At 38.5% G+C, this 21399-nt stretch overlaps 1 protein-coding gene across 1 annotated transcript in view; it reads left to right on the top strand.

Moving 5' to 3' along the window:
* Window positions 1-17803: 17803 nt before the first annotated feature.
* C12H3orf67 (chromosome 12 C3orf67 homolog) overlaps window positions 17804-21399 on the top strand; it is a 49735-nt gene continuing 46139 nt past the window's right edge. The window contains exons 1-2 of the mRNA XM_030458523.1: window positions 17804-17848; window positions 21154-21240. Coding sequence (XP_030314383.1) covers window positions 21220-21240 — 21 coding nt within the window. The 5' untranslated portion in view covers window positions 17804-17848; window positions 21154-21219. The remainder of the gene's footprint in view (window positions 17849-21153; window positions 21241-21399) is intronic.

The following is a 21399-nucleotide window of genomic DNA, read 5'->3' as shown; positions in this document are numbered from 1 at the left end:
TGACACAGTATTGGAGGGACATGGAGACAAATAGCCTCATGGTACTGCCTCAGACTAACTAACAATGGCTGTTTCAGACTGAGAATTCTGCACAGTGCCATTCCATAGGAACAAGGCTGTGTAATGAGATGATATAATGAATCTGTGGTGCTGTGATTACCATAAAAAATTAAAAGAGGTAATGAGGGGATAGAGAAAAATAAAGGAGCAAGGTTTGTAACTGGGAAACTGAAGCCTTTTGAGTCACTGAAAGAAATGGAAAAGGTCTGCAGTAATATGAAAAACTTGCTGAATATGACTACATCATAGGGGCCAAGAGGATAATCAGGACAGGTAAGTTTGGCTATCTTCTCCTAAGCAGTGTATCTTTATTATTAAAATCTGCCATTTGCTCACAGTTAAGCCAGAATAGCTGAAATTCTTTGAATATTTCATCTTTCAAAAAAACTCTACCTACATTGTCTCTAAGTTTTGTTTAGGGCCCAAAACCATACCTGCTTTCCATATGTGTGCAGAAATGTTCAGGATTCATTATAATTTCATATCTTTCCTCAACAGTTTATCCTTTACTGGTAGTAAAAGTTCAGTTCTGTGGTGCAGACAGTTGTGCTGTGACAATACCACAACTGATGGTAGGAATTCAACAAAAGTCTATATTAGCTGAGTCTGCAAGCACGTAAGTGACAAATAAATCCTCTTCCCTTTGTTCCTCTGAATGGAATCACTGTCATTGAGCCTCTTGCTATGCCTGGAAAAACAAAACCAATAAATTATCTTGAGCTTTCACTACAGGTTAATGTATAATTTAAAAGAAAAGTTCTCTACAGAGAAAAAGCAAACACATTATGCATTACCACTCTGTTGGATATTTTATTCCAATGTCTCCTGAGGCCATGAAGTAGTTGAGAGTGTCTGCTGAAAGTACATTGAAGAGGAAACTTCACTTTGTATGGAGATTTGGTAACCACACACTCCTTATACACCTTGAAATTTCATAGACTATGAAGTTCTCCTCCAGAAGTTGTTTTATATAATAAAAATGTATTTATAAATAATTTCTCTGAAGCTCTTCAGGGCTGTCATGTAATAGTTGAAGAGGAACTTCCTCTGTTGCCCCAGTATCATAAAAGAGTCCAATGACAAAGACAATCAGCCAGATTCTCCAGCAGGTAAACAATCCAAAACAGAAGTTTGCAGCTCACATTTAATTAAGCAATACATTAAATGCTGAGAAAAGATGGGGAAATTTCAGGTCATTATGCTGCAGCTTACTGTTCTGAAAGATTCAGGATGCAAATATGGTTAACTTGGTATCAAATATCAATAACCTAACACAGTTAATCACTGTCAAAGTAACTGAAATGATATTAAAATTATCATTATAACCCTTAGGACTCGCAGTCAGGCATTACAAGTCCTTGATATTAGACACTAGAAAGACAGAACAGAAAGACAATACCCACTGTGAAAACCCTGCAGCCTAGTTTATCATATAAGGTGACACAAGAATGGATACAAATAAGCAGGAAAAACACACGCTGAAAGTTTGTAAAGCCTACAGCAAAACGTTCTGCAGAGATCCCCAGGTTTGTCAGTAAGTTCACACAAGAATATGAACCTTCTGGTTCTGGTTCCGGAACCTATCTTCTGGTCCAGGAGAGGGACTCTGATCCCTCCAGCTGGCTGTTCCCATTATATGTCCACAGTACAGATGTATTGGATATCAACACATAGGAAGGCAGCAACTTAATCACATTGATTCACTTCACATTCTTTGGACTTTCAAAGTGCACATGCACAATATATCCCACATTGGAACAGTGCTTCCATAGTCCCAAAACTGACAGATAAACAAACATTACACTATCCTAAAATTCATCCAAGATTTTGGCAGCAAAAGGTGATGTACCTAAGAGCAAGCAACATAGTTCTGTTCACTGTTCTGTTCACTGAGCTCTAGTGAAGAAGCCCTGATGCTCAGGCATGTTACCACCAAGGCAGCAAACTGCACATGAGGTGATATCAGAGACAGCATGTATCAGTCTGCACTCATGCAGGCTGGATGGCTGCATTTTGGTCAGTAGAAGCCAAGGCTCCAGCAGGAGCAAACCATTCCCATTCACTGCAGGAAGAGAGGAGATCAGCCATACATTGAAACTCAGCTGGAGTGCTGCCAGCAGTTCAAAATCATTCCACCTTACTTTGATGCATATGCTGCTATTGTTAGTGCATACCCTTGGCTGCCATCAGTGAGTTAGGTCATTATAATTTCTTGCCGTAATTTTTTTTCTGAGATATTTTTAAACATCTTTAATCCTTAAACTTGACCATTCCCTCCTTATATTGCTATTTTGGAATGCCTACTCTAAAACTGTCACGTGGTGGAATACTACAGTGTATGTTAGTGATTAAAGATAAACAAACTCCACATGTGGTTCAAAAGTTCAGCTACAATTTGAAAGCTTTGGAGTAAAAATTATAAAAGAGCAGAGGAAAAAAAATGGGAAAGTATAGGATGAAAAATGCAGTTGAGAGGAGGAAAGAGAAAGTTGTAAATGAGCATAGAAGCAATTTAATTACCATATACAGCACACTTGTCAAATGCTACATTTCCCTGCTTTGATGTCTGATCTACAGAGGAAAGCTGTTTGCTGTTCCTTCTGAAGCAGTTTGGTTTTGCTTTAGTGATTCAGCAGATACCATTGGATACTCTGCTCTGGGCTTCTGCCAAATGCAGCACAGAGAATTTCACCAGTTGATACCCACACAGAGCTCAATAACTCCTTGTTGAACTGGGGCAAGTCTTTTAGGAAGACATCTGTTCCTGACGGGACCCATAGGTGAGTTGTTTCAATTACTAATTTCCCTTGCTGTTAAAAAAATTTGCACTTTATTTCCCACTGGAATTTGTTCTAACAGTCACAGGTTTGTACCCTGATGACAGACCATCTATCAGTTCAGCATTAGACAATTCATACGTGCCAACAGAGTTATTGGGAAGGGAAAATTCTGTCTTGTGAAAGACTTTCCTTTGGAGGGAGCAGCAACAATCACCCTTAATAAAAACTGCTCATCAAGAAAAACAGACATTAATATATTTCTAAAAATAAAAGAAAATCACAAACTAGGGAGAAACAGGGAATAATCAAGCAATAGCACTAAAAGCTGGAGTGACAAGTTTGAATGTGTGCAGCCTGAAAGGCAACTGCTGATCCATAGCTAGAACACCCTCTCAAGGATTTTCTAATGACTGTCCCGTGTTGGAATATGCAAACCATCTCTGAAACAGAAGGGATGAGGTACCTAAAAATTGTCTATCGTTATCAACGAGACAAAGTCACTGCAGCAAAAAGTTGCCATAATTGCTCCTTAATAACAGCAAAAGGAAGTTTTAGAGTTGATCACTGGTGCTATTTTTAACTCCCATCTGATGTTTGCTGCTACTTGCAAATATCCAAACACAGTGACATCAGCAGTGCCAGCTGTCCAGAACAAACAGTGCTGGGAGCAGGGAAGTGACTACCTATGGACTCAGCATAGCTGAGTGAAATGAGTGGAACTCAACTGTCTGAGGAAAACAATGTGATTTTTGCAGGGTTAACCTACTCATGGCAAAAGAACTTGGCTGAGGAACACCATCTTGCTAAAGCTGGCTTCACAGAACTAGAGGTGTTGGCCACAGCAGCCTCCAGGGACACAGGTGAGTGTTAGATGCATTTGCATCTTCTGAATCCATAAGGACACAATGCAACTCTGGAAATATTAGTGCTCCAGTTCTGTCAAATGCCAAAGAGGGAAGAGAATAGAGTAGTGCCCAGGAAAAAGAAATGACAATTTTTTTAAGTAAGATTAAGTATGCAGGGGCACAGTAATAATGGCTAGAAGGAAATTGGTATCAGGACAGCAGAATCTTGTCTATATCCTCTAGGACCTCACCATCTTGATTTTCCCAGTTTCTGGTTAACATGCATGCTGTGTGCATAACTAAAACCCAAACTGAAATCCATGCATCCATCTACTTACTCAGCTGCAAGCTCCACATTATCTTGCTCCTTCTATGGCTATATATACACACATAAATACATACATATACAGCATGCATGTATGTAGGTACTAGTTTAACCGTAGTAAACACAGCACTTGCATCACAAAAGATGACTGCTTGCATTTTCTATCTTACACACACTTCTTTATCTGCTCTCCATTTGAGTTTTATTTCAAGTTCACCTCCTCTAGTTACTATTGTTTTATATTGCATGGGTGGAAATGTCTACAACAAAAAGTAGGGCTTGTTTGTTGCTAGAATCATATGGCAAGTTGACCCAATGTCAACCAACACTCCCCATGTATTCCCCAATTCTGACATTCTCAATCTGACAGATGTAAATGAATATGTGAGATGGAACACTTTTTGACCTTGCATGGAGAGCAGACACAGAAGAAGTGATTTTCAGTCAAAACAGTTCACTTTTTATTCTGTGTATCAGGCATGAAATTAAAAATCAGCAGAGCCATGTCTTAAGAACTAAGTTCAAGCTCTCTTGCATGCATCTACAGTTTTGTTTATGACAGACCAGCAGGTACATCACTGAGCACTGAAGGACTTGAATAAATAGATGCTCATGACTGACAGCTGGTCAACCACATAGTAAAAAACTACTCCACAAAGAGTATCCTAGATGCTGGACCATAGCAGCTAAGTAGCTATTCATTTTAATTTGGAAAAATAAAATGGAAAGGCCAAATTTGAGAAGCTGGGTATGAGCTGATTGCTGCTCTCTCTCCTGCAGAAACCCTTTCCAAAAAGTATGGTAGGCCATATAGACATGTGTTGGATTGCAATCCAACTATTGACTTTCTATGTGGGGACCACCAAAACAGAATGAATGGCTGTCATACTGCAATTTAACTTCTGCTCAGAGCACTTGTCAGACTGTGCTGGCTCACCCAGATTCAATTATGGACAAGCTGGCTTCCAGGAAGATTCACCATGGAGTACAAATCAGAAATATCAGTTGAAGGGACAGTGGTAGAAAGCCAAGGCTGATGAATGGCAGGTAATTGCTGACAAGTGCCATATGTGTTTGTTTCATGATGAGCCCAAGGGGGGTTTATGGACCAAGACAGAACATGACAACACTGATCATAACCAAGTAAAAAAAAAATGCACTGACTGCAAGGTATAAGGGCCAAACACTTCCAGTATTTGTTTAGCAAAAACCCAAACACCAGTATAAACGTGTTGGACTTACTTTTGAGGAGTCTTGGTTGAGCTACCAGTTATATCCAAATTAGCAATATAATAGCATCAATGCTAGATGGTAAACTTTCTTGAAACACAGAGTGTGAGCTGCTCAGCTCTGCCTACATGATTACACCAGCTTTTCCTGGTCAAATTTGAGAGGCAGGTGTCCTTCCACAGTATTTCAAAGATGGATACATCATCTAGAGATGGAAAGAGAGAAATCTATTGCCATGGAATATTCAAGAGTCAAAGCAGGAAATCGTACAAGCAATCATAATTTTATATCATTCCTACAAAATAATGTCAGTTATTACCTATCACTATTAAATCCTGTTGCCTTGGTAATATTTATAGGCTACATTCTAACTGAGCTGTGCTGCTCCATCCTCAATACACATTTGTAAATAGCTCACCCTGGCCCAAAGGACATGGAAGCACAATTCTAGATCTTTCAAAGTTTCTCCTTCTCCTGTATTACCTTGGTTTCACATTCCTCTTTGCACTGGCTGTTCCACCATTTTTCAAACCTTTCTGGCTATTCTATGTCAAGGAAATGTGCATTAGCCTTCAACAGGAAAAGGCCATGTACCTGTAAGTGAAAAGCAATTAAGTCAATAATGGAAAGAGTCAAAGTTTGTGTAGCTCTGTCAGAAAAATGAGAGATTTATTAATGGTACATTGGTTTGGGAAGAGAAACGTTAGCTCCTGCTTAGCTAACTTGTATAGGCTTTGTATGCATTTTGCATTTGTGAAACTGGGGAATTAAACTGTATTAATAGATGGACATGAAGAGTGGAAGTTTGTGTTCACAAAACCTTTGACCCACCAATCAATATCCACGAGTCCCACCTACACGTTGATACAAATGGAGTGTAAGCTTTTTTGTTGCAGTGAGAGAGCACTTACACTTATGAGCTGTGAAGGTTTAAACAGGTTTACAGCAAGTGGGGGAGAGAATATGAACAAGTTCATCTATGAAACACAGAAGTCACTATGCTTGAATTTTGCAGATTTGTATCAAATGGGTCAAAAAATGCTGTGGGCACACCAAGTACTAGAAGATACCAGAAATGTGGCTCCTGGGACTAACGTCTTAGGAACTGACTTGTCATTGCCATTCCCAGATCATTTTGCCCAGCACCCTTACCCAAAGCAACTTTATAACATTCTTATTTAAGTACAGTTAGTTTAAATACTGCTCTGTGCTAACAAAGTTAGATGCCTTTCACCTCTGGAAGTTAGACTTCATCTTTTACACTGTTGTAGTTACTCACAGACCTTCAAGACATCTCTTCATTGCAAGAAACTTCTTCTGGCTAGCAAAATAAATAACAGATGTATTGCCTTCACCTTTCCTAGCTCCCTTTAAGGTCCCAACACTGGATGATAGCTAAGGGCTTCCTAGAGACAAGGAAAATGACTGAGGTGCATTGCTTACTGTATTTTTACCACTGGGAAATCTCATGGAAGTTACAGGAATCCTGAATGCAAGCCAGAGCAGTCTTGAAATCTCTCTGACTCATTGCAAGTCTCATAAGTATCAAGCTTTCTCAATAACAAACAGTGCAAATATGGCCTAGAGCCACCTCTCCCTTTCCACACTTGATTTCCTTTCTGACTTCATTCTTGCACTGGCATAAAGAAACAGGGCCATGATGCTGAAGTATTTATTGCAGTCCAAGACCACTTGAAATTAGAACTGACTCATAAATAAAGTGGCACAGGCAGATTTGGGGTAAGCATATCTGATTTACAGACTCCAATGCAATGCACAGAAATAGCCTTGATTAGTATCCATCTTAATTTAGTAGCTGTTTACTTACAGCACAGTTTCTAATAGACTTTGACTTCTTTCATTAGTTGTTCATGTTTAGTACTATATTTGCTCCTTTATCACACACACCTTTAAGCAAAGCTGTGGGGGAGAGCAATTAAATGCAATCGAAGCTGTGCCTTCTAAACAAAGATATACAGGGTGATCCCTCTGCTAACATAGCTGAAGGCCATGATTGTAATTTATAACTAAACAAATGCCCGTATGTATGACATTACAAGCTCTGAACCATGATGTGCAGGTAATGAAACCATACAATCCTTATTTATGCTACAAAACAAGCTGTTACTTTTATTGCAACTAGATAAACTTTGCTGTTGCTGGATGCAGGTGCAGCTCACAGTGAGTCAAGCAGGATTTGCAAATGCACGACAGTGGCAGGTAAGGGCTGTGACTTAAGAATGCACTTGGCTTTTAAGACCTCATGTTCACAGGAAATATTGAACTGTCCTAAATTCCTAAGTTTTCCAACTGGGTGAACCAGTTGGAAAACATTTTATAAACACAATAAACGCTTAGAATACAGGTTCTTAACCTTCCTTTGCCCCACTTGGCACACTAGAAAACTGTGAAAGAAAATGTTCATTCTCCTTTGTAAAGCACTTTTTGTTCAAGGGACACCAGGTGCTAAGTACTGCAATATTAACAAGCAGCTTCATTACTATAAATTCATTGTTATTAATAACCACAAAGCTATTATTATGGAAAATGCAGTGCTAGAACTTGGCACAGAGTGCAGCCTATTCCTCTGCAGTACCTTCAGATTATAGCTACCAAAAGGCATGGAAAGTTCCCTGGAAGGCCAACCCAGTTATTAAGTGAGAGAAAAGCTTGAAAAAAGGTTGTCTCTGCATTGTCACCACAAAATGTGTGACTAGAGGGAAATAGTTTCAGTGCAGCAGGTTTTTTAGCTGGTTGGGGGTGATAGCAGCTGCACTGCCTCAGGAGCACTGAGGTCTCTGGGTAGCAGGCAAGCACCCCATGCACTGGTTGGGGCTCCGCAAGGAATAACTTGATGCTCTTATTGTAAGCCCTCAGCCAGAACCAGCTGTTTCCCCACAAATGTCATCTTGTGCTACTGCCCTTTAGTTTCAGCTCCATGCCCTCATGCCCTTATTTCTATGGCTGGCATTTTAATAAGAACTAAACATACTGACACTTTTCTGATGTTAACTTTCATTTCAGTTTCTGCAGAATAGGTGTCATGATGAATTAACATTTAATATAGCAATTCAATTAATAAAATAATATTAAAATTACAGCAGCAGTGAGTAAAAAAAATAATTTAAATGTTTAGCAGTGTTGGAACTCCCAAATGTCAATAAAAATATGCGATAATGATGAATTAATGAATGAACTAATATTAACCTTGGAACCTGAAATAAAAATTTAATTCTTCGCTATCCAATCACAACTCTGCCCTCAGCCTAACCAGTTATTAATAATTTCTCTGCTGCTGCTGAGGGTTATTTTGTAATTTTATTTCATCAGTTTCTAGTAGACCAAAGAGGACATCTAGCTTGGTTCCATTTTTCATCTCTAAAGACACGGGTATATTCTCTGTGGATGCAGAATTTGAGCTTATGACATGTAAATAAATCATTTTCTCCTGTAGAGCAATCGTAAACAAAAATCATTTATCTTCTTACATTTGCCACACTGGATCATAGCAGTGGCATCCAGAATCTGAATGTAAAATACATGTTTTTTTAGCACTATGACTGTAGAACTAAGCTTGAATTTAGAGACCAACAAAGCCTGTATCACCATCTACTCGTTGGCATATGTGGACAGTTTGAATAAAAGGTATTACCTTTTCCTTATCAGACAGGTAGATACTGCAGCTCTGAAGATGTACTGTGTGTCTATTATCCAACATGCCAATAATCAAATTTTTGCTATGAGAACTGCCCCACTCCTTGCACAAAGGGATATAACTTGTACTCAGTTCAGCTTCCCATCTTTCAGTGAGAAAGGTTTGGAATAATTTGAGGATCTCTTGAGAGGCAATGGAGAAGCCCATAAACCAATCAACAAGTCACAACATATCTAAAAAAAAAGGAGATTCTGTGTTGGAGGGCTCAAAGATCAGAATTTTAAGAGACAAATCATACAATCTTCTTAAATACTCAGGAAGGGAAAACATGCTGGTAAGCCAAGCCAGCTGAATAAAAAAAATCTCTAAAACTAGATTTTTAGATACACATGTCCTGCATTGAAGTCAAGAAGTACTGGGGCAAAGAACATCCAAAGGGATAGAGTCTGCAGGACAGAAGAATGAAAGTCCACAGCCAACTGCATGGCAGTGCAGGTAGCAGCATTTCCAGCCTGGGGGACCTGGTTTTGTGCACATGTAATTCATCAATCTAAAACGTGAGCAATGCTTTGCCCAGCTTATCTTCTTTAAATATCATAGACCTTCAGTGAGACTTCCAGGACACTATTTCCCTCAAAACTTCAATATCTCACCAATGCATCATCCAACAATTAGTTTTGTTAAGCAGCTTTATGATGACTGATGCCATGACCTGCCTCCAATGAAATTAATTTTATAGCCCTTTGTAACTCAGTCCAACAAAACCCTACTCATTCCAACATGTACTCGTGTATTATTTTATATATACCTTTAAGTTAATATAATTAGTATTAATAATATAAATTGAATTGGAATCACACCATTTCTTTTACATAGAGCAATGACAGAATAATTACTGCTAGTGAGCATTAGAACTGTACATAATATCTTTGAATATTAAATCTAATGTAGGTCAAAGTTGGTTTATAAGTATGTGAGCAGAGAGCATTTGATGATGTAAAAAAAATTACTTTTTGTTTCATCTTACATAAGTAAGATATATTATAACTTATTACTTACATAAGTAATTTTCTATTTGCAGAGAACAGTTTTTAAAATATCACATTGTTAAATCACCCCAAAAGAAATTGAAAATCCTTAATAGCAGACATACCTTTTCTTTACTTAATTGACTATATACCTGAATGTCTTCACTCAGCCACTGCATTTCCTGATAGGGACTACTAATGTGACAGAGACCTCCAGCAGATCACTATCTCTGTGTCATTAGAAACATCAAAGAGTCGTGAGCAGTCCCTGCTCTGCCCAGTATTTAATACCTGAACTCATAGGCTGCTGAGTTCTTTTTCAGCTGTACCTGTCTTCCCTGGAGAAGCTGTGTATCATTTTTGCAGTGCCTCCATATCACATGTCTACAAAAGACAAACTATTTTTACCTGAATTTTTCTTCCTCATTTTAAAAGGACAGCCATGCCTTCATCATTTCTTCCAATCACCACTCATTGTATAGACTCAGAATTTTGCTGAGAGAAAAGGAGGTTTAAAGGTATCTTTTCTTCAAAGCAAAAGACAAGTGCAAATACCTAATAAGTGAAATACCACAACTAAAGAGATGGTTTCCTTGTCAAGTACTCTACAAAATAACAGCTTCGCTCATATTAGGGACAGATACCTCTCAGCAAAGAAGACAGCATTTGATTACATGACTAAAAAAACATTAATCTGACAGATTAATTATTTTTGAAGCAATAGCAACAATGAATTGATTAATATATAGAGCTTTCTATCTCTGTGCATCTGTAGCAGTCACATTAAGTAAATTCCATTTCCCTGAAAAGACCCAGACTTACTAAAAGGTCTTTATGTACTTACAAATGTGTCAACAAGAGAGAGGGAGGTAAGAGTTTCTAAGAGGTATTACTGCATTATGTATTTGATAATGAAATTTGCTGGTTAAATTAGCCAAAGAAAAAGGATAAAGGTCTAATGGGCTTAGTCTACCATTCAAAAAAGCACACATTTCCACTTGTAGCAAAGATATGATGGATGCTGTCTTCAGCAGAGTATCACAGCTAGCAAGGACAGAGATGAATTTATATGTTTGCAAGTGAGACATTTTTACAAATAATTTTCACCTCGAGCATGAACTCTTCTCTTTGACAAACCAATCCTAATTATCATAATCACTAGTTGTAAGAAAACAAAACAAAACAAAAAAACAAAAAAAACAACCTTTTTACTTGTCCACTGCAGAAAACCTGAACTCACAGAAGGTCACTGATTATTTAACTCACAAGGTATTGGTATTGTTCTGATCCCTGACTGTATTATTGAAACTAAAAATTGATTAATATCAAACCAACATGTCCAATTATGACACTACCTCTTGGAGAATATTAGGGACATACATTGCAACAATGACGTAGCTTTTAAGTGTTACTGAGTACAGAATTTGGGAAATCTACAGTGAGCAAAACAGAAGGTAATGAGACACAATATAGGCACTCTCTCAAATTCACATTTACTTTTTTGTTATGGATGCAGAGGGAGGAGGAACCTCCACGAGGGAGGTGAAGGACCATAGACAGCGTTACCAAAGGCAGGTGGCAGAGGTGGGTGAAGAGTGATCTGCTGGGCAGACACCAAGCAGCAGCAGGAGCAGCAGGAGCAGCAATATCAGCATTACACAGGGTTAGTGTGTTGTGGGCACCTGTTAGAAATTTGAGTAACACTGCTACCTGATGCCAAACCTATTTATTTGAATCAGCTCCATGCATTTGTAATGCATCATTGTAAGACTTTTCATCAAACTATCCATTATTTTAATTATTGTTCTGTACCAGGAATATTTAATTATGCATCAGGAAGAATGCCGAGTTTAAAAAAGAAATTTTAAACAGAAAAGAGCCTTGATTATGTATCCTAGGAGCTGTTGATACCAAGGAATGCCACTGTTCTAGACAAACAAAAAAATAAGAACCTTGCTGATTTCCCCATGCTGTTTAAGATTATTCAATATTACAACCTTTTCTTCCCAGGTTTTACAGAACTTCAGGACCAACCCCAGAAGAGAACACATCCCATGGGAACTATTAACAACTCAGCGACAGCCTCGCCAAGGCTGTTTCAGTATCCAGAAACAAGAAGACCCAGAGTGGCACAGCCACAACATGCAACACTATATTTTAAAATACAGTCTGAAAGACTGTTTCTTCTGGGCAGATGCACAATATTAATGTGAGGCTGACTGAAGCAGTGAAGAGACAACATGCACCACAGAAGCAAAAATAGTACCATATAAATTTGTGGATTGGCTTAATACCCAGTAATATAACAATGATAAACTGGATATCCTGAAAAATCTTTATTAAAAATACATATATCTATCCAAAACAAGCTATGTTATGTACAATTTATTTACCTGGAGAAGGAACTGAGTGGATTTGAGAGAGTGTATAATAGGTGCTCAGTGTCTGATACAGTGGAGATCAGAACCACAGGCTGGAAACGAGGGAACAAAAATGCCTTGCATTTGCCATGGCTGGAGTGCAAGTGTCTAGAGAACACAGCAGGAAAAGGCAGTGCAAAATGCCTCTTGTTTTTGTATTTCATTACTGAGATCTCTATCACATTTCAGTTCAGTGCCAATGGCCCCACATAAGCATTCAAAATACAGCCTGAAATGCAATTGACTTTGTTGACTGACCCTCAGAGTATTCCCCCAAAACATTTCTTCCCCTCCTTAGGGGAAAATGCTGACACAATTTGCAGCATCTTGCACAGAAGCCACAGGAGACAAAGGCCTCATTCTCCTCTCAATCACCTAAGGCAATGTCCAGAAAAACCCTTCTCACCCTTTGAGCTTCATGCCACTTTTCATGCCAGCTGCCATTCACTATTCTAATGGCTTCAAGCAGCTCTAAAGTCTGGTAGCCAGGCACTGGCCAGCTGCCTTCCTTGCAGATTTTACATTACCCCAGGGAGCTGAGTATAACCAGTGCACCCTGAATGTGTTGCAGTCCTGAGCTGTCAGCACAGCCCTTGTAGACACTGGCAGAAAAATCTTGGGAGGTGAGCTTTCACCAGGAACTGCAACAAAGGTTGGCTTCAGGCTTCAGCATAAAAGCTGGCCTTTATGTCACCTTCACATGCAGCCACAAATGAGGGTCTGGCTCTTTGCACTGGACTGAAACATTAAAAGAATGTTATAAAAGGAATCAAGAGCAAAGAAGCATTTAGTACTGGCTTGTCCTGTTCTGCCCACTGTGATCTCTGCACATTGGCATGCTGGCCTTGACAGATGAAAAGCATTTTTTGTTCCTTCACTCTAATTTTGCAGTGGTGGCACACACTACAAGAAACAGTGTGAACTTATGAATCAATTACCCTCAAACATCCAACTCCTCCTCAGAGCAAACAGATGTCCCACAAACTTGTCACTGTATGTGGTATGATTTCTTTGCAAAGAAAGTTGTTCAGTTGCTTTTAAACAAACTTCTATTAAACAAACAATTAGCAGTAGAAGCTACGTGTAAGGTTTGAGAAATAAGTAAGATTTGGTACCTTTAGGTAAAAATAATTTACCCGGCATCTTTAACCAAAATATTTCTAGATGGTTTAGTAGTTTCCTGGTTTTTTGTATCGTAGAATCAGGTGCTGATCAGGTCTTGGGGTCTTTATACCAAGAAATGAAGGGATAAAAATGCAAGAAATTGAACAGATGAACAACTTATTCTTAAGACAGAACCTCTAGAATTCTAATCTGCTCTTTATTCAAGCCTCCATATCATAATAATTCCTTTACATATTTTTGGCTTAAAAGGTATTAGAATTATTTTTTTGCCCATATCTTTCATGGGAAAGCTGCTCCAGAATTTTACTTTATCAACAACTGAAAATGTCCTTCTAGTTTTCAAATTTAATTGTATTCATGATTGCTTTATACCAATTTGTCATTTTGCCAATATTGCTCTTTAGTTTCAGCACTTCTTCTGCTTCTTCAGTAATTTCCCATACATGAGCTTGCAACTTATTAGTCTCTAGATGCATGACCTTGCACTGCACAGCAGTGAATTTCATTTGATTCTGACTACTCCAGACCCTAAGTTCGTCCAGTTCTTCCCATCTGACAGGCTGTATATTTTACAAGTACAAATCTCCTTCTTGGGACAATGATATTAATGAAAACAACAAAAAAAGATTAATCAGAAGACCAGTCCTTAAAAACTGTGCTGTAATCTGAGCCTTCAACTGAAACTTCCCAGTGTCTCCTGTAGTTCTCAGACCTTTACATCATTTTTTACTCACGTTGTGGCTTTCTTTCCAATGAGCATTATCTTTAATTTCTCTAAGAGATGCCAGATCACATACCCCACTGCAGTCCAGATAGAGGAGTCCAATTGCATTTTGCTATATAGAAAATGAATTATCTTATCAAAGATGTCCCAATGGATTTATCCTCAATGTAGTCCATCAAATCAGTGCTGAGCAGCTGCCAAAAAGACAAGTTTTTAAAAGATTGTGAAAATTCCAGGTGCTATATTTTTCATCCAACATATTTCACAACCTCTATTAGTGGCAAATGTGGCATTAGTGCCAATGTTTTTCACTGCCAAACTAAACCAAATTCCATCACCACTTGGACCCTGGTAACCTACCTCAGAAGCTACCCAGGGGCAGAGAATCTCCCTGTCTTCTCTGTCTTGAGATTTAAATTGTATCAAGGTGCAGCATTTTCTGTAGAGGTCAGAAAATTACATCTTCAGCAATAATCTCTGAAAAGAACAAAAAGTTCAGTCAGAGAAGGGACAAGGTAAAACCATGATTAATGAAGAATTGAACCAATAAACAGTTTCACATCATCAAGATGTCCTTGGTGTGCAGAACTCCTGTGAACAATTATCTCCTAAACTATGCCAGCTCAATTTCTCCTAGCTACAGTTGGTTCTTTGGTCTGTATCTTCTTGGGAAGAATTAGGAGAGATGGATGAAAGAGATGATAATGAAATGTAGTATTCCTGCATACAGTAATTGGCATCTCAAATTCTTCTACTGTGATGCAGTCCCATGAGATGATAAGATCCCTAAAATCCTCCCTAAAATTCTTCTGGTCTGTATCCCAAACTTCTATACAAGCCAGGGGTAACACAACAGAAGCTGAAGAGAATGAAAAACTTCCCATTGCAGCAATTCCCTAAAGCCTATTTGTCTTTACAGTTACCATTTATTTGGCTTTCTTCACAACACCTAGTAATGAAAGCATACAATCTATATTAACAGAGTTCTGCTAAAATATTGTGAAAGTTCAAATCAGTAGTGCACACAAAAGCCTGGTGTGCTTTCACCTTAGCAATACATCCTGCTAAGCCTTAAGCTGATAGATAAATGATACACATCTCTCAGAGAAATTACTGCTGTAGAAGATCAAATAGACAGCCAAAATAACTAATGAATTCACTATTTAATTTGTTTGAACAGTATTTGTATCAGAAGACCAAGGTACAAAAAAAAAAATAAATGAGACAAAATTCAGAGATCATGTACACAGCTGAAGGAGGAAAACATTCTGCTGAAAAATTTTCAGACATCCACAAATGGTAGTGGGTAAAATGGTGACCACACAGTTAAATTACCCTGCATGATGTAATCTTGGCAAACACACTCATGGGAAGGTCATTGGCTGAGGGAGAATGCTCAAAAGAAAAGAAAACCAGCCTGACACTGGGGCAAATATGCCTCAGCTCCATGGCAGCTGTTACCAAGTGAAGGCCAAGCAGGCAGAAAGGCACTCCACGTCCTCCTTCCCTCTAAGTCATGAACAGCAAGAAGGATATACAGAAAATTTCCTGGGATACTTGGATGTCTTCTTTCTTAGCTTAACTAATATTTATAATTTATGTAGTTCTCAAAACATAACATGGCATTTTATGAAATACAGTATGAACTAGAAAGAGAAGATACTTCAAAAATAAATCAACTGTCAGTCTAAAAAAGCAAATTCAGAAGAATTCAATGCAGAATAGACTGGCAAATGATTGTTAGAGCTGAAATGGAGCTTACACGAGAGGGGAGGGAAGTGTCTTGCTATATATCCACTGGCAGGATGCTCCAAGTGTAAGCAATGGTCACAGTAAGCTGAAGTCAGGAATGGACAAAGGAAATTACATTACTATTCATATGATTATAAACCTGAGCTACATCAGTGGGGGTCCTTTAAAAATGGCTGGGTTTAATATCACATATCCAGTATCTGGTGCATATGGAATACACTTCTCAATTCAATCAACTCATTTCCCAGCATGACAACACTAACTAAGGTTCCTTGCTACTTTTACATTATCTGCAAATTTTGAGTCATAGTGTCTACAACAATGTTTGGGTTTCTTCTGTAAAACTGGAGGAAACAGATAGAAAAAAATTCCCCTAAATTGTCTAAAATTCTATGTCTAAAACCAGTTTCCTCCAGCAGCTGGCAAAAGGCACTTGTGCAGCCCAGTTTTGCCTGAGCTGGCAGGTAGCTGCTTCCATGTGTTACAGTCAGAGCTGGATTCTTCACATCCCTTTATAACTTCAGGATTTTCAGTCTGAATACCTGTTTTTAACTGGAATTTCTTACCTTCTCAGGCCTTAACATAACTCTTAGCACAAAAGATCAGGGCTTTTTAGATACAATCAGGTGTAGCTTCTGTTGGCTACAGAACTCCCCAATAGCTTTTTAACCTTTCTTTTGCTATCATCATTTCTCTTTTGTCCTTGTTCTATTAACCGTTTTTATTTAATAACCTGTAGTTCAGTTTTAGTATTATTGTTTTTCTTATCTCCAGTACCCAAGAACTCTAATCAGTGTAATCCAGTGGATGATAGAACTACTCTTGACGTGATTTCTTTGAAAATCCCAATGTAAAATGAGAAAGGTAAATAAATCTTATAAATGATTTAACTCATTCCCTTCCTTAGCAAAACCAGGACAGTATCTTTGTCGAGCAGAAGCAAGGACAGTAAACAGGGTGATGGTGGTGAGACATGGCAGGACCCATCAATGGCTTGGTGCTTTTCCTTCATGAATTTCAGCATGATGGGTTACAGGGATCTTAGTAACAGTTTTTTGCACAAACATTAAGACACACTTTGAGGAAGAAAAAGGTAGTCAGTATTCAATTATTTTCTACTGAAAAGGCTACAAAATTTCCATGAAGAAATGCTGCCATCTAAACAGCTGTCACTTCAAGGAAAGATCTTTTTTGACTAATACCTTATAATAAAAATCAGGATCAAACTGGTTCCCTGGTGCCTTCTTTCCAGATGTTTTTGAAGTCATTAGGTGCTTGCTTCTTCTTGACAGGGATGTTAAGCTAATGGGGCCATCCTACGCATTTCCTCTCTTTGATGCGGCTGCTCTGGCTTCCAGCTTCCCACAGCTTTCTGAAAAGAAAAAAACAAAAAAAACAAACACTTCACATGATGAAGACTTGATGAGCAAATGTGCTTCAGGAGCTGAGTTCTCGGTAACATTTGTGTCTGAAACACCTCTACAGGAGCCGGGTGACAGCACCGTCTCACATGGCCACCCTCTGCCCTGAGGGACGCTGTGTGAGGGGGCTGGTACACAGTTCCGGGACAACTTTGGACAGGTTTTATTCACTTAGTGGCCCGCGGGCAGCCCCAGCCACTGCCAGGAGAGCAGCAGCACTTCATCCTCTGAAAGGCTGAAGGGCTGCCGACAGCAGAACCCAAGCTGACAGCCGAGGGTGCGGCGACGGGCAGGTAGCGGCTGACTGAACCGCAAGGACTGATGCACCGAGCCACGCCCCGCTCACCGCCATTTTAAACGGTTCCTTTCCTGCCTCTCACGGGGGGATCTGGGTCCGCCCCCTTTGTAGGTGCGGTCTCAGCCACCTTCGCCCAGGTGAGACCCGGCGGGAGGCTGAATGGCTCCCGTTCTGTGTGGAAAGCTGTGAGTCCGTGGCAGAGCCGGAGACCCGCCCCGGGGGGGTTAGAGGGGCGGGGGAGCCTGCCCGGTGCTGGGGGGGGCGGTGTTGAGGCTGTTGTGGCGCTGGGAAACGGGTGTGCGGGGACTCCTCATTCTTGGGTCAAAAACGCTTTATGATCGAATTTTTCATAAAAGTGAAAAGCATTATTTTGATTTTTTTTTTTTCTGAATTCTGCAAGTTGTGTGTAAAGGGCTGTGTTGCTTTTTACATAGGAATGCCAGTAGTCTCGGCATGGTTTAGTGATGGTCCTTCTCCCCATTTATTATGCTAACTTGTATTTTGAGAAAATATATAGCAGTGTTACAAACCCAGCTTTAAATATTCAATGTGTAGAATTCATTTGTCTGGAAGATACTAAAACCCTTCATCAGTGATGAACTGTTTTCTCTGGTGTGTCCCAACATACCATAGATCAGCACTGGCTTTGGGCCGGTGATGGTGAGTTATAGGTATTAGTAGTCTTAGGTCTAAGCCTATGTTCCCTGCCAAAAATAGTGTATTTGGGTCATCTTTCAGTGCAGGATAGCAGTAGGCACAATTTCACTTTATTTTGCTTCACACTTCAGAGCAGAAAATCTTGAACACAGCTTTTTCAACACTAGGATGTTGATCAGAAAAATGGACACAAATGGTCCCTTTCAAGTCAATCGACCAACCATAACTGCTGAGGTTCTTAGGACTGTGTGAGTCCATTCCTCCCTGTCTCTCTTGGGGTTGGAACAGCACTTAGAATTAAGCAACTTAAAGAAGCCTTGAAGGTGTGTTTGCATGTACTCTTTCTGAAACACCGTTTGTAATTTAGTAGGGACCGATTGTTTGTAATGTGGGGCTACATAGACACAAATATTATTGAAATACTGGAATGTCAAACATTACACTTTGAAGGAAAAGTACACAAGAGAAGGTCCCTTAGGATGGAGATAAGTGATTTGTCTGAATGGAAGGGTCTTTGGGCTGCTGCTGCTTTTTTCTGGTGTAGGAAACACTGTGAAATTAATGTTAAAGCTAGTCCACAAATCAAGACCTCACAAGGTAAATCCTCATAGGAATTTGTTATTCCAAAGGTTAATATCTGTCATTGTTGCTTAACTTCATAAACTACACTCTTGATAGTTTGTCACTGACTGCTGCTTTAAGCCTGTATTTCCTGTTGGACAGGCACATTGTAATACCTGATTCAGAGCAATAAAAAACAAGTCTGATCCGTTGCCAAAAAATAAAACAACTGCTGCTTTATGGCATTCTATAAAGATCTCGTGAGATATCTGTTTACCTGACGTATATGCAAGAAATCAAGGACTTGCATTTCAAGATGGTGATGATATTTCTAAAGTAGGCCATCTGGATTTTAAGCACTCTCAATTTGTAGAATTTCTGGAGAGGCTAGGAAGGAGAAAAGATAAAAAGAGGGAAAATACTGCAATTAGCAATTTCCTGGACCGTTTTCTCTTGTTTTTAAGTGAAGATTACTGTAACAAGAGACAGATACTAGATGCATAATGAAAGCACCTTTCAGTGTTTCAGGTGTTACATGACAAATGTTTCATTCACTTAATGGTTTTAGTAGCTACCAATCTTAATAGAAAAATATCTAGACTACACTTGTAACTTAATGGAAATTGGAAAAGTTACAGTTAGGCAGCATATGAGCAATAAATGTATTGCAGTGTCACTTGCAGTAGTTTTTGCCTACATGAAAACCAAACATTTTGCTGATATATTTACAGTTATCAGTTTTGTAATATGAATGAACTTTTCTAACACAAATATTTACATACCGTGGCTCTTGTTTACCTTTCCCTCAAGTTAGGAGGAACTCTCCTGTTACAATTTTGATAGTTACAAGGGTCATCAGTTTCCTGAGTTTGAATATGTTCTCCATATGAGTAAAATATTTAGGCTGGTTTTGATAGCCTGTTACAAATGCTGTGGTTTTAAAATTTCATTTTCCTTATAGTGAAAAAGTTTCAAATTAACTTATATTTCTGGCACCAGCATGGGATGAATTTCTAATATCTTTTTTTCTCCATTTTTACTTTATTTAGACAACTTTAAGACTTAAAAATAATTTGTAAGTAAAAATAATTATGAATAAAAAAACAAGTTTCATCACATTTTCCTAAATGAATGATTATATATTTTCCAAAATAGAATGCTACTCCAATCCATCAGAGGTGTACATTCTTTATGAACTCATGCATATTGTCATGGAACTTTTAGTTCGTTCAGTCACATTTCTTTTTTGTAAAAAAATTCTTAATCTTTTTGTAGGTTTCTGGTTGTGCAAGCTGAACTTTTTTTTGGAAGAACCTGTGCTTATATCTTCCCTGCTAGCATATTGTTTTTATCTGTAAGGAAAATGGTTTCAGGCTCAAAAAAAATCCAGTAATTAAAAAGAATTCTTTAAGTAGGCTGTGCCTGAGCTTAAGCAATGAGCATAAGCAAAGATATATCACAAAAATACAATGCAAAGTCTTGTGAAAGGATTTTTCTGTGAGTTGACAAGCACTTTCAGTTTGCACAGTGAAGCTGTGGGTTAATTCTTCAGGTTCTGTCTCTGGAGATTGACAGCTGCCTTCATCTTCAGGGCCCCTTCTCTTGCTGTTGACTTCAGGTGAAATTCCATCCTCTCAGAGTAGTCAGAGGAAGATGTTGGAGGCTTCCAGTGTCATTTACTCCCTTCACTTTCTACTCTTCTGATTCTCCAGCTGCAGATAGCCTTCAAAAAACTAAAGTGCCTTCTTTGAGTCTTATAGTGCTGAATGTGAAAGAAGATAATTTGTTTCAGAAGTCTCTGCCAGATATTTCTAGATGGAGTTTTTTCTATTGCAGCTGTTCCATATGTGTCTCTTTTTCTGTATTAGATGTTAATCTCCCTTTAATGGAATCTAATGCATTACACTAGGCACTCAATAAGAAAGACTGAAAAAACAATGTGTATTAAAGATGATTTTCAAGCTTTTTAAAGTATGAGAAAGCCTTGTCAAAATAAGAGCTGACACAGAATTGCTAGTTTTACTTGCAACACAAGGAAACGCAGCCCTGAGTACTTGATGCATGAAGAGAACATTTTCCAAGACAACATCAATATTAGTTTTTTTTAAATCTTAATTCCTTTATGGTAGCACTGTAATGCAGTTGTTATTCATTCTATACTCATGAAAAGTGTTACATAATATTATTCGTAGCTTTTAAAATCTAGTTGGTGTTTCATTATAGGATTTTTCATGTCAAATACATTATTTTTCTTATTTTACTTTTTTTACAGTGTGGTCTCTAAGTGTATTTAGTGATTGAGATCCTGAAATTATTTTTTGCCTCTGAAAGTTGGAGAATGTTCAAGAATCAGTATCAGGTAAAAAAGAAATAGTTGTTGTTTTGTTTGGTCTTTCCCTTCAGAGAACTCAATTAAAATGGTTTATTCTGAGGAACAAAAAGTCTAGATACAGAAATATTTTGGGAATGTTTAATTTTCAGTAATTTTATAGAAATATTATGAGATGGTGCATAGCTG

Source organism: Calypte anna, chromosome 12 (genome assembly GCF_003957555.1).
Source record: "Calypte anna isolate BGI_N300 chromosome 12, bCalAnn1_v1.p, whole genome shotgun sequence".
Taxonomy (NCBI): Eukaryota; Metazoa; Chordata; class Aves; order Apodiformes; family Trochilidae; genus Calypte; species Calypte anna.
The sequence above is the reverse complement of the archived record's forward strand: the minus strand, read 5'-3'. Positions and strand labels throughout refer to the sequence as shown.